At 54.7% G+C, this 16,295-nt stretch overlaps 1 protein-coding gene across 1 annotated transcript in view; it reads right to left on the reverse strand.

Annotated features, from left to right (window-relative positions):
• The window catches only part of CDH1 (cadherin 1), a 44,309-nt gene that overhangs the window by 19,813 nt on the left and 8,201 nt on the right, over positions 1-16,295 (reverse strand). The window contains exon 3 of the mRNA XM_050922238.1: positions 98-321. Coding sequence (XP_050778195.1) covers positions 98-321 — 224 coding nt within the window. The remainder of the gene's footprint in view (positions 1-97; positions 322-16,295) is intronic.

Consider the following 16,295-nt stretch of genomic DNA (forward strand, 5'->3'; position numbering starts at 1 on the left):
GAAAGGACACAACGGCCCCCGATGGATACCGCGTCAGACAGGCAGAGCCAGGGCAGACAGGTCACGCGAGCCAGCCCCGCTGGGTTTGTTGCCGTACCATGTGCAGGTGGTGGCGGTGCACGTGCCCCTCTCTCTTCACAGTAACCTTGGCAGAGTGCTTCTTGCTGGCAGAGTCCCAGGCATGGATGAAAAAGCTCTTTTTGTGCCCGTGGAGATGGAGGCGACGTTTGACTGAGACGACGCCATCTGTGTGCACTTTGAAGTGTGTGTCATCTGACAGGTACGCCGTCCGGTTCCTTCCTGCGCAGCCCTCGAAGCTCACTGCAGAGAGGGAGACAGCAAAGCCCAGCAGGAGAAGGGGGTTAGAAGCAGAGCCACCTGCCCATCTGTGTATTCCAGTCCCTGCCCCACTAGATACCAGGACAGCCAGCAGCTGGACGTCCCTCTCTCTGGACAGAGCCCTGCCAGCCTGGGGCCCGTATCTCCCACACTGTGCCAGGCTCCGTGGGCCTCGCTCTAGGCACTTAGCAGCCTGCTCCCCTGTTTTGGAGCTCTGAAAGCGCAGGATAAAAGTGAGACAAAGCTGCTGCAGAGAACGCAAAAGGGGCGAACAAGGAGGGCTGGTGTTAAAGACTGAGCTTTGCCAGCCTCCCTGCCTGCAGCAGTGGGCTGAGGGCAGGTGGTTTCACTGAGCTGCCACCCACCAAGCGCAGGCAGAACCTGGATCCTTTACAGCAGCCAGTGGAATGGCGGCTCCGACCTGCGAGTCTGCGAGCAGTTCAGAGGCCAGGCTACAGCAGAGCAGAACATCCTGGACTCAGGGCCAAGGGCCATTATTAACCCATTAGTCACTACGCGGATCCCCAGCCACAAAGCCTTAGCAACTCGGCCTCAAGACGAATTGCTCTGCCGAGGGCAGGGAGAGACCACAGGGTTCAGTGCCTGCTAGCACCGGGCAGGGGGTCGTTAGCAAGGTTCTCAGACTGCAGGGATACGGTGGTTGAAGAGCAAGGCTGCGCTATCACTCTCAATGGAGATTCTGCAGCAGCAGCGACTGGGACGTGATCTCTGCCCTGGAGTACTGGGGGGGAGTGGTGACCTGCGTATTCGCAGAGTCTTCCACATACACACCAACGGCGAGCTGTATAGCCGATCTCCCACTGGGAAACCCAGGCCAGGAAAGCGCCTCAGCCAGGCCTCAGCGGCTGCCACACAGCAGCTCACGCTCGAGTTAAAGCAGATGCTGCCCAGGGGCTGCTTTGAAGCAACATTGCTTGACCTGAGATCTCAGATGTTACAGACGCCATTTGCAGCTCTCTCGAGTGTAGTCTTCCAGATGCCATAACATCCCACCCCATCCTACACTGCTTCTAACCAAAGCTACAGGCCCAGCTTCCAACAGCTAACCCCCTCCCCACCCCCGACCTAGGGATCCTGGACAGGCACAGACTGATGGTAACCGTAAGCGAGTCTCTCAGGCTCTAGCTGAGGTCCCGGTCTCAGCCAGAGGGCACCCGTGCTCCACTTTCCTTGGCCCTGGGGACAGCAGCAGCTCTGCCAGAGCAAACAAGCAAAGTTCTCCAGACTGGGTGCCAGCAGCGCAAACAGCAGCGCTGGGCTCTGGGAACTGCCCTGGGCTGCTGGGGGGTTGGTGTAAAACGGTTTCACTCGGGGTGAGATTTATGGTGGGCTTCGTGGGGCCCACGCTGGGACTATCCAGTAAGGAGCCTGGGTGGGCACAGCAGGGCCGGTAGCTCTGCAGGCCCAGCCACCCAGAGCTGCTGGCACAGGTTGGAAGGGGATTCCCGTAGCTCACAGCCCAGGAGCCACTGGAGGAGTTTGCTGCACCCTCCCCTCGAAATCATACCCTGACTGGGGCATCAGCAACTTTTTTTATGTGGGCGGAGGGGGGGGGGGGGGGGGGAGGAGGAAAACCAGCTTCCATTCCAGACCCCACATGTCCTGCATTTATTAATGTAAGCCCCAACTTTTGGGTTGGGGTGAAGGGGAGCTGAGTTGTCTTCCCCATGCAGAATGCAGGCTTTCCTTCCCTCTCCTCTGCCCCAGCACAGCAGGGAGTCCCAGGTGCTGTCTAAGCCCAGGGCTAATGGCAGCCCCACTGCTTTGTCATCACAGCTCCAAGATCAGCAGGAAATGGCTGCGGGACCCCACGCCCTCCCCTCCCCAGGAAGCCGGGTGATTAACCTGGGAAAGGAAGGTCTGGAATGCAGATGCTCCCACTCAGGCAACCATCCCAAGTGGTTACCACTAACATAGGTGAGACCCACCTGCCTCTACCCAGGGGCCAGCCCCCAGAGCGCCGACCGGGCAAGGGGCACCTTGCCCCAGCTCCCGGATCTCACCCCAAGGAAATGAAGCGATGCGTAATTCTCCCCCCACTCCCCGCAGAGCCCATCCCAGCTAGTGCACTAGGTTATTAATGCTCTGCACAGTGAGCGCTAGGTGGGGGGTCACTAAAAGCTTTCACGGTACAGCCTTGCTTTAATGGCCTCTCCGGCTCTCCTTCTAGGCCTGCCAGCACCAAACAGCGAGCAGTTTAGAGGGTGGGGGGCGGGATCCACAAACTGCAGCCCCCAGCTGGAGAAGCAACATGGCCAGCTCCCAAGCAGGGTGAGCCACTGCCACTCCGATTTGGGTAGCCTCCCATTGCTGGCCCCTGCTCAGCACGGCTGTATGGCCGGGGTGGGAAATGCATCCCAGCAGGGCCCAGACAATCGATAGTGCAGCCTTCATAGGAATAGCAACATTAAAGCAAAAGCCTCTGAGGGCGCGGAGTAGGCCGCTGGCTGAGAGGGTAGCTGAGTGCCCCCACACACACACATCAGGGCAAGCGCTGCACATGACAGGCACTTTCCAAGCACCCACAGCAAAGGCTCCCTTCACAGCCCATCTTGCAATTACACAGCAGCACAACTTAAGAACTTTTCACCCAGAGGCTTCTCAGGCTGTGAAGTGTCAGATCCAGAGCACCTAATATCCCAAAGTGCTGCATGTGGGCCAGGACAGTGTGTGTGTGTGTGGGGGGGGGGGGGGTGATGCAGCAAAGTTTATAGGAGGTGGAACTAGGGTGCTGGGGATCCAGCCACACCCCCTGGCTTGAAGTGGTTTCCACCATACTCAGGGTTTACTGGTTGATAATACCTTAGTAATTGGAATCATAGAATATCAGGGTTGGAAGGGACCTCAGGAGGTATCTAGTCCAACACCCTGCTCAAAGCAGGACCAATTCCCAGCCAGATTTTTGCCCCAGGTCCCTAAATGGCCCCCTCAAGGATTGAACTCACAACCCTGGGTTTAGCAGGCCAATGCTCCAACCACTAGTCTATCCCTCCCCCTTTGATTCAACGGCTCTTAGCACTCGTGCAAATTGTTCCAGCGCCTGGCAAAGTTATAGGGACATTTTATCTTTCAGGGGACCCCCACTCCGCTATCTGAACAGGAGATTTTCTTTCTCTGTTCTCCTGCTGAAGAAGAGGGGCCTTTGTTATCTGCCCTCTTTCCCCCATACAAGCCATGACTAACAGTCACCTGCATCAGGGAAGGAAGCCGGGTTGGTTTTAAACAGGACTTTGACCACAGAACCACTCCTAGGGCGTGTAAAAGTGCTACGTTCGCTGTCCCATCCACCAGCCTGAGAGGGCACAGCAGAAATGCATGCAATGCTCTCCTCTGTCCATACTTATGGTAGCATGAGTCCCACGCCTGTGGAAGTGGTTTTGTTTGCTTCTAATGAGCAATGTACAATGGGAAATGTTTCTCCATCTCTCAACATCTAACCCCTTGGTTCTCAAACTGTGGTTCAGGAACCCCTTTTAATGGGGTGGCTGGGGATGGCTTAGACTTGATGGGGCCTGAGGCTGAAGGCCTTGGTCTTCAGCTGTGGCCCCCTGCCCGGGGCAGAGGGGCTTGGGCTTTGGCCCACCAACTTGGGTCGGCAGGGCTCAGGGTCATGTAGTAATTATTGTCATCAGAAGGGGTTGTGGTGCAGCAAAGTTTGAGAACCCCTCAGCCTTGGAGGGGGTCTTGCCTCCTTAGGCAGCAGATCCCTTAGCAGATAAGTGGTCTCGCTGGCCACCAGCACTGAGGCAAGTCACCCTCCATGCATGCTCCCAGAGACCTGTTACACAGCAGGTGGCAGCTGGCTGGATACATGAATGGAAAGGTGCTTGCACCTACCTTTCCACCACCACAGCAGGCTACGGTCGCTGCTATTTTGGGTAACAGCCTAAAGCCAATTCCTTCCCACTAAATATTAGAAACAAACAAGTGTTGGAACGTTCAGTGTCAATCCATGTTGATGGGAACCAAAAAGCTTCATGGTTAGAACCATGAACCTAAGCAAGGGAGCGGGAAAATTATGAAACCAGCATGGGACACTGATTCAAGCGAAGGCGGCTTTTGGCTGTTTTGTGTTTGTAAAAGCCTTATTTTGTCATGGAGAAGAGTTAGCTAGATGGCCAGACACCCTGATCAGGGTTAGAGATCATGCAGTTCTTCTAGCACGCAGGAACGGTGGGTGGAGCAGTTTGCCTTGTACCTGGCTTGCCCTCACCCAGACTTCCTAAAAACCTGATTTGTTAAACTGAGGCAAAGCCCTGGGGGAAAACTCAGCTGGTTTAAAACTGGTGATATTGGTTGAGCATGAGCCCATAGATTTATCATTGAAAGTTACAGATAAGCCAGATTTAAACCCCATGAGCATCCACCCACAGATGCACTAATTCAACCCATCATGCCTTTCATTAAACCAGTGCCAGTGCATGAGCAGACCAGGCCTTCACAGAAGTGACAGTCTCTGCACGCCCTGAATGGACTGACAACCCCTGAAGGCCTCTGTCACCACCCCGGATCAGTCCTTCCTCGGATCATATGGGAATGGGGCATTTTCCTTAGGGGAGCACCGGTCTCTGCCTGACCTTGGCAGGTGCGGATTGATCAATCAGCATTCTGCACTGGAAGCAGATCAGCTGCAGGGGCAGCACCCAGATCTCAGGGGAGTTGCTGTTACCGCTTCTCTACTCCTACCATGCTCTGCAGGTCAGTATTCCCAGACTGTCCATCCTATGGGCTTTCCCGAGTCGCTGCACTTGTCTGGAGCCAGGCCTGGAAGCTAACGGAGACCCTTAGAACGCAGCACAGGCAGGCCTGGATCGCACACCATCACTCTGACAAGTGCTTTGTAAGAGTCAGCTTGGAAAGACAACAATCTAAGCCCCTCATAGTTCTCCTGCCCTTGCTCGCTCTGAGTAGCTCCACTGGCTCAGGGAGAAAGGGGAGCAGGATCTGGCTCATGGCTATTGGGAACCAGGTCAGTCCCCAGCATGACAAAACATGAGAATCCAATTTCAAGTATCGATCTTCAGTGAAACCAGGGAGTCCACAGCCACCCGCTGCAGAGGTTGGTTTCACCCAGATTCTTGCCCTGCTTGACAGAAGAGCCAGGGCCCAGCCCACTTCACACACACACACACACACACACACACACACACACACACACACACACCCCCCCAATGGGTGTTACCATACACACGCCAATGAGGGTGATCAGTTAAGGTGAGCTATTACCAGCAAGAGAAAAAAAAACAAACTTTTTGTAGTGGTAATCAAAATGGAAGCGCTCATCCAGCACTCTCCAGAGGAAGGGGCGGGTTGTCTTTACTACAGAGAAACTGAGCGGCAGCGAGGCTAAGTGACTTGTGCCAGGTGTCTCAGCAAGCCAGCTGCAGAGCCAGGAACAAATCCCCAACTCTCCTGCCCCCCTAGTCTTGGGTTTTACGCTGGGATACAACACTGGCCCTTATGTCGTGATGGAAGCTTGAGCCTTTTCACTGGAAAATGTGCAACAACATTGTCTAGAGAAGCCAGCCAGTGAGGTAGCGAACGTTTCCATTAACCATCAGAGCTGGGAGCCCCATCCTTAGTGAAAAGTGCTTTGCATTTGCAGCGAGGGCTTAAAGGGTTACACTGTACCTGGTTAGGAATTGCATCACAGTTCAAAGGCTGGGACACCAGTTAATGCTCTGCATGAGGCGTCCTCAGAGATGACTGGCTGATTCAGCCAGTGCAAAACCATGTGCAGACTCCTTAGGTCCCAGAGGGGCCTTGGAGGACAAAAGGAGAAGAGCTTTATTGTTATACCCAAAACGAAGAGTGAGCCCCGGCAGGACATAAAGCAAGAGCTGGAGGAGTTCTAGCCCACGAAAGCTTATGCCCAAATAATGTATTAGTCTCTAAGGTGCCACAAGGACTCCTGTTCTTTTTGCTGAACCCAGACTAACAGCTCCACTCTGAAACCTCTCACCCACCTTGTGTCTCTAATATCCTGGGACCAACAGCAGCCTCTATGCCTTTTAGTCTCCTGCAGCAGTGAGTTACATAGGTGGACTGTATAAACCACCATCCTTCTATTTGCTCTAGGCTTTCAGTTTCTTTGGGTGGTTCCCTTTGTCCCACTGCTCAGACGATGGGACAGAACAAGTGGAGGAAATGGGCACTTGCCACTGGGTTTTCCATAACTGAATTCCCTAGATCCTCTAATCCCTCCTTCCAGGGCTAAACAACCACCACTTCCATGCTCTCTTCCTTTGCCATCTTGAAACTAACATTGCAGCAAGATTCTAGCCCAGGGTAGGCAACCTATTGCACACGTGCCGACGGCGGCACGCGAGCTGATTTTCAGTGGCACTCACACTGCCCAGGTCCTGGCCACCGGTCCAGGGGGCTCTGCATTTTAATTTAATTTTAAATGAAGCTTCTTAAACATTTTTAAAACCTTATTTACTTGACATACAACAATAGTTTAGTTCTGTATTATAGACTTATAGAAAGAGACCTTCTAAAAATGTTAAAACGTATGACTGGCACTCGAAACCTTAAATCAGAATGAATAAATTAAGACTCGGCACCACTTCTGAAAGGTTGGTGACCCCTAGGATAGACCCTGACAACTGGAAAGTAAAACTGACCAGACGCTATAAACCAGTGGTTCTCAAACTGGGGGTTAAAACCCCTCAAGGGGTCGTGAGGTTATTACTTAGGGAGGTTGCGAGCTGTCAGCCTGCACCCCAAACCTCGCTTTGCCTCCAGCATTTATAATGGTGTTAAATATATTTAAAAGTGTTTTTAATTCATAAGAGGGGTCACACTCAGAGGCTTGCTGTGTGAAAGGGGTCACCAGTACAATAGTTTGAGAACCACTGCTATAAACAGAAGCCTGTGTAAGGGGCCAGTCCGTTTACTGTCACTGTTTACTCCCCTGGGTTGGAGCAGCAGCACAAATGGTGAAAAGCAAGTTTGACTTTTAAACCTCTTTCAGTCTAACCACCTAAGGGAAGGAAATGGGTTTTAAAAAAAAAGTTTCAATTGGACAGTGTCCCTACAGTGAAGGCAGCACTCCAGACGTGGACACACTAATGTCTGGTGGATACAGAGAACACTAGTCTTAATATTATGCACCTTGCGTCTCCTTTGCTTTAACTGCTACTGGGCAGAGAGAACGTCAGTGGAGAGCAGAGCAGCCATTCCATATATCATAACGGGGCCCTGAGCAGATCTTCTATAGCACCGGCAGCTCAGTGTGCATTATGTAAATGGAGGAAGGCAGCTAAACACTTTCTCTAATGTACTGTTTACTTCTGCCTTTCCTCATGCACAACCTGCTGATCCACCCTGGAGTCAGAGCTCTTACTAGCAAACCTGTATGTGTAAACAGGAGTCTGCCCCTGTGAACCGCTGACACCTGGGAGCTCTGTAATGACAACCAACTGCTCAAAGGGATCAAGAGAATGAAGAATTTTCCATGATGCATTAAGTGGACAAAGTCACACTTCTGCCTGAACTTAATCACGTCTGTAACAAGTAACCTCTGAGATCCCATCACTGACAGATCAGAGCAAAGCACTCTGTCTCCCAGGGTTTTTTTAGTTGGTGCATTTAACCACAATTTGTACAGTCAGGTTTATTTCTTCCCCTGTAGATTGTGTTCTGTCCCCACCCCTTGGGCAGCAGCAGAGAAGAGCAAGGTTGTGTTTGTTTTGTTAAAGAGCAAACTATGGACTGGGGGGGGTGGGGAGGGGAGGAGACTCTCGGGCATGTGTACCATTGAAACCACTTTTAACTCATTCTTTGCAATTGACTAAATTCCCAGCTGCTGGGTGCCTTTGAGCAAAAGCAAACAATCAGAGGATTAAATCTACACCCTGCCAATTTCACCTAGTCTCTTCTCCCACCCAGACAGCTGAATTCTGCTCAGTATCAATGCGCCATTCACACTCAGAGGATGGAGGTCAGGCCACGCCCACTGCCAGGCTAGCTAAAGGCAAACTCTCTGAAGCCGTTAAAAACATAGGACATCTCATCATCTCATCCAGCAGCAATCTGCTGCCAAAGTACCCAAACCTCTCCGTCAACCCCTGGGCAGCACCATTAGTCTGCACCTTGCAAGGCGCTTCTTCCATGGGGAGTGGGTGAACCCCTGGCTTTGGGAGGCTAGGTCCCCAGCCCCACCCCTTCCAGCTGAGGCCCCTCCCCTTCTGCACCCAGCGGAGCCCAGCCCCCACTGTGGCCACTGTCCTCCACCCAGCACCCCCAGCTCCCACCCCACTATGGCCACTGGCCTCTGCCCCAAGCTAGTGCCCCCAGCATCCCCGGATCACGCCATCGGGGCCGTGCCACTGAGTCCAACCCCTGCCCGCCAGCCAGCCCCCCTGCCCCTGAAGGCGCCTTCTGGCCTGGCCCCCAGCCCCAGTGCTGAGCAGGGTGACAGGCAGGCAGTGTGGCCCCAGCGCCGGGAGGACGGGCAGTGTGGTATGGCCCTGGGGGCACACTGCAGTCCCCAGGCTGCCTGCCCCAGCCTCTGGCACAGGGAACGGCAGGCAGGATGGGGCCTGAGGCTGCTCTCAGAGAAAGGAAGGTGCCATTTTCTGAGTGCCTGTTCATCCTGCGAATTGCCCAGTACACCCCAGAGGGCAGCCGTGCACCCCGTGGGCATGGTGCTGCAAGGGTTCTGGGGTTCACAGCACTTTGAGCCCAGCAGCTGGAGACACTCTCATGGCTAAAGCCGCCTTTGCGTCCTCCACAGCCTTGGCGTCTGTTTCCAGGGTGGTTCATCAAGGCAATATTCTGCCATGGCATTGGCTGGTTTGCTTCAAGGCGTTAGCAGTCGGCTCTACTTCATTACAGGGAGGCGAGCTTGGCTGGGGGGGGGTCTAATGAGGTGGCAGGTTACAGCAGTTGTCACCAGCACACGTGCCTCAGACACCCCTCGCAGCAGCCAGTGCTCTCATATTCGTGGGTCTGCATGCTGGCTCGTGCCCCACTCAGGGGGGCGGGGGGGAGGCATGAATCCCACACGCAGGTAAGGGGGCTGAGCCTATGGAGAAAGGCTGGCAAATGCCAAACACACAGTCTGAAGGGACAGGTCACAGTCCTGTGGTCGGCAGGCCAGCCGGCATTTTGATGACAAGCACCCACGCAGTGCCGTCCATACACTGGCAACCCTGCATTCAGAACCGTCCAGTATCCTGACAGGACTTCGAGGTCCTTCCGCTCCACAGGCTTTTATCTGCTGGGTCTCCGTCCGACGTGCCCAGTGGAACTCTGGCTTTTGAACCGCTGGCTGCGAGGGGAGCTCTGTCTACCCTCCCCGACTGCCAGAAGGGCCCCACTGAGCAGGGCCGGATCCAGCTTTTTTGCTGCCCCAAGGCGGGGTGGGGGGGAAGGGGATAAAGCCGCAATCGGCGGCAGCTCTACCGCGCCGCTTCATTCTTCGGCGGTGGGTCATTCGCTCCGAGAGGGACCCGCCGCCGAAGACCCGGACGTGCCGCCCCTTTCCGTTGGCCACCCCAAGCACCAGCTTCCTTTGCTGGCGCCTGGAGCCAGCCCTGCCACGGAGCACAGCCAAGGGATGAACACAGTCCTACAGCCAGGGGACCTGCCGTCAGGCTCTCGGGCAGAGCCGATGTGTCCCTCCCCCTGCGCGCGTTGGTTAGCACACAGGTCACCAGGAGGGCAGGGCCAGTGCAAAGAGGTTTCACGCCCTAGGTGAAACTTCCACCTTGCACCCCCCCAGCTAACCCCCCCCACAGCAGCTAACTCAGCCCCTCACCTGGGGAGCCCCCCCTACAGCAGCTACCCCCACCCCAGCAGCTAACTCCTCCCCCCCCCAGCAGCTAACCCTGCCTGAGGAGACTTCCCCCCTTCCCTCCCCCCACCCCGGCAGCTAACCCGGCAGAGCGGAGGTGAGCTGGGGCTGGGAGCTGTTCCCCTGTGCGCCCCACTCCCATTACTGCGGGCTGTTCTCCCCGCACATGCCCCCCACCCAACTCCACTACACCTCCTAGCCTGAGGGGGCTTTTAGGCGCCCCCAACCACCAGGCGCCCTCGGCAGCTGCCTAGTATGCCTAAATGGTTGCACCGGCCCTGCAGGAGGGAGTGCTGATAGGGCTGCCTGTCTCCGTTTAGTGGGAGAGAGGCTTTCCCCAGACCTGGTATTACAACAGACCCCACGATGGAGCAAACCAGCTCCCTGCTGGGAGGGGAAGGCAGGCGTGAGTTTGGGGTTAACTTTTCCTACTAGCTGTGGGTCCCAGAAGAGCAAGGGCATCAGCTCCTGCATGGGGTAAGAGACAGGGGCGCCCAGCGTCTGCATTTCACTGGAGTCAGACAATACTGTGCAGAGACAGCTGTCACAGCTGGCAGCTCCCAATTGGCCAATAAAATAATAATAATAATAATAATAGGAGATATACCAATCTCCTAGAACTGGAAAGGACCCTGACAGGTCATTGAGTCCAGCCCCCCGTCTTCACTAGCAGGACCAAGTACTGATTTTGCTGCCCCAGATCCCTAAGTGGCCTCCTCAAGGATTGAACTCACAACCCTGGGTTTAGCAGGCCAATGCTCAAACCACTGAGCTATCCGCCCCCCTCCCCTGTCAGCCATCCCTCTCCCCAACGGCGCCTGGAGTTTGGGTGCCCCCAAAGCCTGGCAAAGGCACTCTAGGCAGGATCTCTGTGGCAAGAGACCTCCAGGATCCCCAATATGCAAATGAGGGGATCCCATCCTGGGCGCTGTCTGCAGCTGACAGGTGCTGCCTCCTCTGTGTGCAGCACAACTTCCCACCTCTGCGCGGGAGAAACTCTTCCCAGGGGCCAGCCAGAGGGGCTGCTGTGGGGAAGTGACCTTGGAGACTCCCCAAGTCACGCCCCCGCTCAGTGGCATGGTGCTGCTGCAGGTGCAGCCGGTCAGATGGGACAGAACAAATCCCAGCCACATCCTGCTGATCTCAGCCCTCTCTGCCATTGCAGGGCGTCAGACTGGCCTCTCCACACCTGTGCAAACTGTACCTGCAGAAAGCTAGGGATCATATGCAAATACAATGCACTAATATGAATATGTATCATTTATGGAAATCCACCAGGTTATTAAAGCCTTCACTTCTTTGCCCACCCCCCAGCCAGCCATCATTCCCTCCCAACCACTTTCTCTTTCGTTCCACCCTCTGCTCTCTATCTCCCCTCGGCCAGGAGCGTGGCCTCCAGTAGCCACAGGCAGATTGCTCCAGTGACACTGTGACGAACTGGGAATGTTCTTAATGTTTTCTCGGAATACTGTGTTGGTGCCTCAGTGTCCCCATGGCAGTTCTTAAGTATCTGGCAGAGCAAGGGCCAGTGCACCTAAATGCCTGACACTCTGTCTCCTAGCAACTGATGGCCTGGGCCCCTCCTCTGCAAAGGTGCCAGCTGAAGGTGTTGGAGACAAAGAGATCAGGTGACCTCCTGGCCCAGGAAAGGAGCTGAGCAGAGACGAGGGGCTGGGGGGGGGGGGTGTTTGCCCTCAGCCAGCTCCAGACTGATATGGGGGTCTGGCTCACTGCCCCCCAGAATGGACCCGGCCGAGGGGTCCGGTTCGCTGTATCTACAAGCTCTGTTTTAGACCCTGTTCCTGTCATCGAATAAACCTCTGTTTTACTGGCTGGCTGAGAGTCACGTCTGACTGCAAAGTGGGGGTGCAGGACCCTGTGGCTTCCCCAGGACCCCACCTGGGTGGGCTCGCTGTGGGAAGCGCACGGAGGGGCAGAGGATGCTGAATGCTCCAAGGTCAGACCCAGGAGGTGAAGACGTGTGAGCTTCTTGCCCTGAAGACAGTCTGCTCCAAGGGAGAGGAGGCTCCCCAAAGTCCTGCCTGGCTTTGTGGGGAGTAGTTCCAGAGTATCGCCCGGTGACTCCGTGACAGACACCCCCGCACACACTGGGTGTCGTTGTATTTGCATCTGCAGGGCCACAGGCAGGGCGAGGGCTATTCTCTAGCAGGAGTCTGGGATTCGGACCCTGGAGGACTCTGGCCATTCAGACTCTCCCTCCAGCATTTGGTAACCACCAAGATGCAGCCCAGAAGGCCCTCCTCATTGGTAGAAGAAGTGGCTGGTTGGGCCCCCTGGATGAGGACCCTCCTAGCCAGGCAGGGAGATTTAATGTATGCCCTGCTCACCATACTGAACACTCATTCCACGATGCGGCTTCTTCCTGGCAAACTGAGGAAACTCTGCTGGGTACAGCAGGGTCTTGAACAAACATTTTGCAGTTATAAAAAACATTTTAATCCAGTGAAAAGGGTGGAGTAGATCCTGGGATGCCCAGACCTCCTCTGAAGAGCTGGGACTGTCTGGTGGTGAGACAAGGACATGGTCGCTTTACTCAGAGGTAGCTGCATTCCAGAGACGTGCCCAGGGATTCTCTCTCAAATTAGCACACATTTTATTGGGTTTCCATAGCACTGAGATGCTAAACGGACCTAATAATTTAATACCTTTGTCACTCCTGGTCACGAGCACTCACACAGTCACTAACTAGGAAGAGAACAGTCCAGTTAAGAATTTTTCCAATGTGAAAAATAATCATGAGTTTTTGTATTGCCAGCATCCCCTCCAGGTTGTGTGTATGTGTTTTTTTTTTTAACCTCAGATGATGGGGTTGAATGATCTCCTGGGTCCCCCACACTGATCTGGAACAGAGTCTAGTCGGACTAAAAAGCAAGACATTAGTTCTGTAGATTTCAAATGCCGATTTTCCAGAGGCAGGCTCAGTCATAGACCCAGGGAGTCACTGGTAAGTTACCGCCGGCAGCACCTTTCATTTGTTTTCATAGCTGTTTCCAAAGTGTTTCCATTTTAGGGAACGCTCATCAAAGCTGTATGAAATCTTCTTAGTTCATGCTACAGAGTTTGCAAAGCTCTGGGATCCAGCACAATATAAAGGCAAGATCATTATAATAATGAGACACTTGCCACTTTCTCCATCACATAATGCAAAGTTGAGTTAGTCTATGGCTGTGTTTAAGGCTGTCTTAAACCCTTAAGAGGGATGGGAGGTGGGAAAGAAGGATTTCCCCACACTGAAATCACAGGCTAAGTAGAAAAGTTCCTACATTTCATTTCAATCCAGTTTCAGAATGACTCGCACATCTGTTCTTCCTGCAATAAACCTTCTGGGTGACAGCAGATGCTTTGAACAATTAAGGCAACAGCCACGTTAGGCAAAGACTCAGAGTTGCCCTCCCGCTTGAGACCATGTCCTCACTCTGCCCATTCCTACCCCCATGCCAGTGAGACGGGGCGCAAGGTTCCATTCCTGGCTCAGCTACAGACTGGCTGGGTGCCCTTGGCCAGGTGATTCGCTCGCTGGGCATCTGTCCCCCCCATTTGCAGAGCAGGGAGAGCCTGGAGGTGAAGAGTGCCCAGGCTCAGTGTCATACAGGCCCAGGCGAAGAGGAGAGTTAGACTGCCAACCCCTGAACAGTGCCCAGGCATCATAGTGGCAGTGGCCTTTCCTCCAGTCCAGGGGAACGGAGTGGGACACCCCTTTGGAGGGGGTCAGTGCTGCTCATACTCCTAGAGAGAGAGCAGACGAGATGTTCTCCTCCTCCCCTCTGCACACTGGCTCCCCAGCACCCCTGCTCTGGGCCAGGAGGCTGTGCCCAGGGAGCGTGCTGCAGAAAATCTCACCTTAGCACAAGAAAAGAGAGAGGACCACCCTGTGCCGGTGCCAGTCTGAATGGAGCTCGGATTGACTCTCTTCTAATTTGAGAGAAGCAGCTGCCAAACCGGTTTATCCAGGAAGCCTGGCTGGAAAGAAAGTGCATTCCTGCCCAGCCACACCCAGGCAGCACACAGCAGCGTTCACTTGTACCCTGGCCATGCAGATTCCTCCTCCCACAGGACAGGTGCTTGGAAGCGCTATGGACCGATCCTCCTGCATCACAGAAGCCCAACCCAGGCATCGTCAGGGCACTGGACTGAGGTTCATTTCCCTCCAACTCGCTTGCCTGCTCTGGCGCCCAGGGAACAAACAGAGAATTTGCCACAGAATGGAGCAGCTCAGTTCGAAACTCCTGTAACTCAGCTCTGCAGAGACTGAGCAGCTCTCAGTAAGAGCTGGGGCCAGATGCAAAGCTGAAGGGTTGTGTAGACTAAAATAAATAGATAAATGAAAAAATTTAAGATACAAGCAAAATATTTGCTGCATTAGCAGTTCATACAAATGGCTGCATTAGGCTAGCTGGGGGATGCACTAACCCACATTATAATCAACTTTAAACAGCAAAAGGCCAAGATATCAGACACTGAAAAGTGGCTTCTGGCCCACGCAGAACTACTAGCAAATGACGCACAGTCAGTTATGGGCCTAAAAAAATCTGCCCTTGCACAATACTGCTCCAGTCCCCTGATCTCCTCCAGCCAGGACAGAACAAGCACCAAGACAGGCAAAGCTACTTATACCTACGATAGGCTGCCCAGCGAGAACCCAGGCACGCCATGAACCACCACCCAAGCCTCCAGCGGCCTGGCAGGGCCGAGCTTGGGCAGACATTCTTACTTTGAAAGGACGGCGATGGCACAGAGCACCAGCCTACCACTGGGCAGCGTGTGACCTTCACACACGATACTCGCCCTGTCCCTACTGCCCTTTGCCAAAGTAACGGAGCAGCCTGGAGAGACCCCTTGTTCTTTCCTCAGTCCATCTCAGCAGCCACGTGGTGCCACAGTGTGGCCTGCCTGCGGGAGCTTTGGACACAGGAGGTGATGCCCAGACCCATCACTGCTCACTGTGTGATGTATGAAGAAAGGCTGGCACTAGCCTAGATCCGGGAGACCCAGGTTCAATTCCCTGCTCTGCCAGAGATTTCCTGTGTGACCTTGAGCACGACACTTAGTGCTGTACGATGAGGATAACAGCAGTGCCCTGCCTCCCAGGCGTGTGAGGACCCTGAGGCGCACCGATAGGACAGTGATGGAGGCCCCCGAGTGCCCAGGACACTGGGAAGGCTTTCTGAGCACCTGAGGCACAAGGGCTGTGGGATGCTAAGGGTTTGATGAACAAGGGCTTCAGGATTCCTCCCACTTGCGTAAAGCAAAGATTTTCTGAAGCCTCAGCTAAAAGGAGTAACCGGCTCTGGAAGGCTTTGGAGTTTTATCATTTGTCATTTAAGAGCTGAAAGCAGAGTTACCAACTTTCTATTTGCAGAAAATTGAACACACTTACCCTGCCCCCTTCTCCGAGGCCCAGCCCTGCCCCCTTTCCTGAAACCCGGCCCCACAGTAACTCTCCCCCTCCCTCACTCACAAGCTAATTTTCACTGGGCTGGGGCAGGGGACAGGGAGGGGCTCCAGGCTGGGGGTGCAGGCTCTGGAGTGGGGCCAGAAATTAGGGGTTCAGGGTGCGGGAAGGGGCTCTGGCCTGGGGCAGGAGCTTGGGGTGCAGGAGGGGGTGAGGACTCCCAGCTGGGGGTTCGGGCTCTGGGATAAGGCCGGGGATGAGGAGTTTTGGGTGCAGCAGGAGGCTCTGGGCTGGGGCAGGGGTTGGAGTGTGGGAGAGGGTGAGGGCTCCAGCTGGGGGCCAGGGATGAAGGTTTGGGGTACAGGAGGGGGCTCCAGGCAGTGTTTACCTCAGGTGGCTCCTAGAAGCAACGACAGGTCCCTCTGGCTCCTTGGCACAGGGGCGGCCACGGGGGCTCCGCGTGCTGCCCCTGTCCACAGGCACTGCCCCTGAAGCTCCCATTGGTCATGGTTCCTGGCCAATGGGAGCTGCGGAGCCGAGGCTTGGAGTAGGGGCAGCACGCATAGCCCCCATGGCCGCTCCTGCGCCTAGGAGCTGGAGGGACCTGTCGCTGCTTCCAGGAGCCACGTGGATCCAGGCAGGGAGCCTGCCTGCACCACTGCGCCACAACCGGACTTTTAACGGCCCTGTCAGAGAGCCACCAGGGTCCCTTTTTGACCG

Source organism: Gopherus flavomarginatus, chromosome 14 (genome assembly GCF_025201925.1).
Source record: "Gopherus flavomarginatus isolate rGopFla2 chromosome 14, rGopFla2.mat.asm, whole genome shotgun sequence".
Classification (NCBI taxonomy): domain Eukaryota; kingdom Metazoa; phylum Chordata; order Testudines; family Testudinidae; genus Gopherus; species Gopherus flavomarginatus.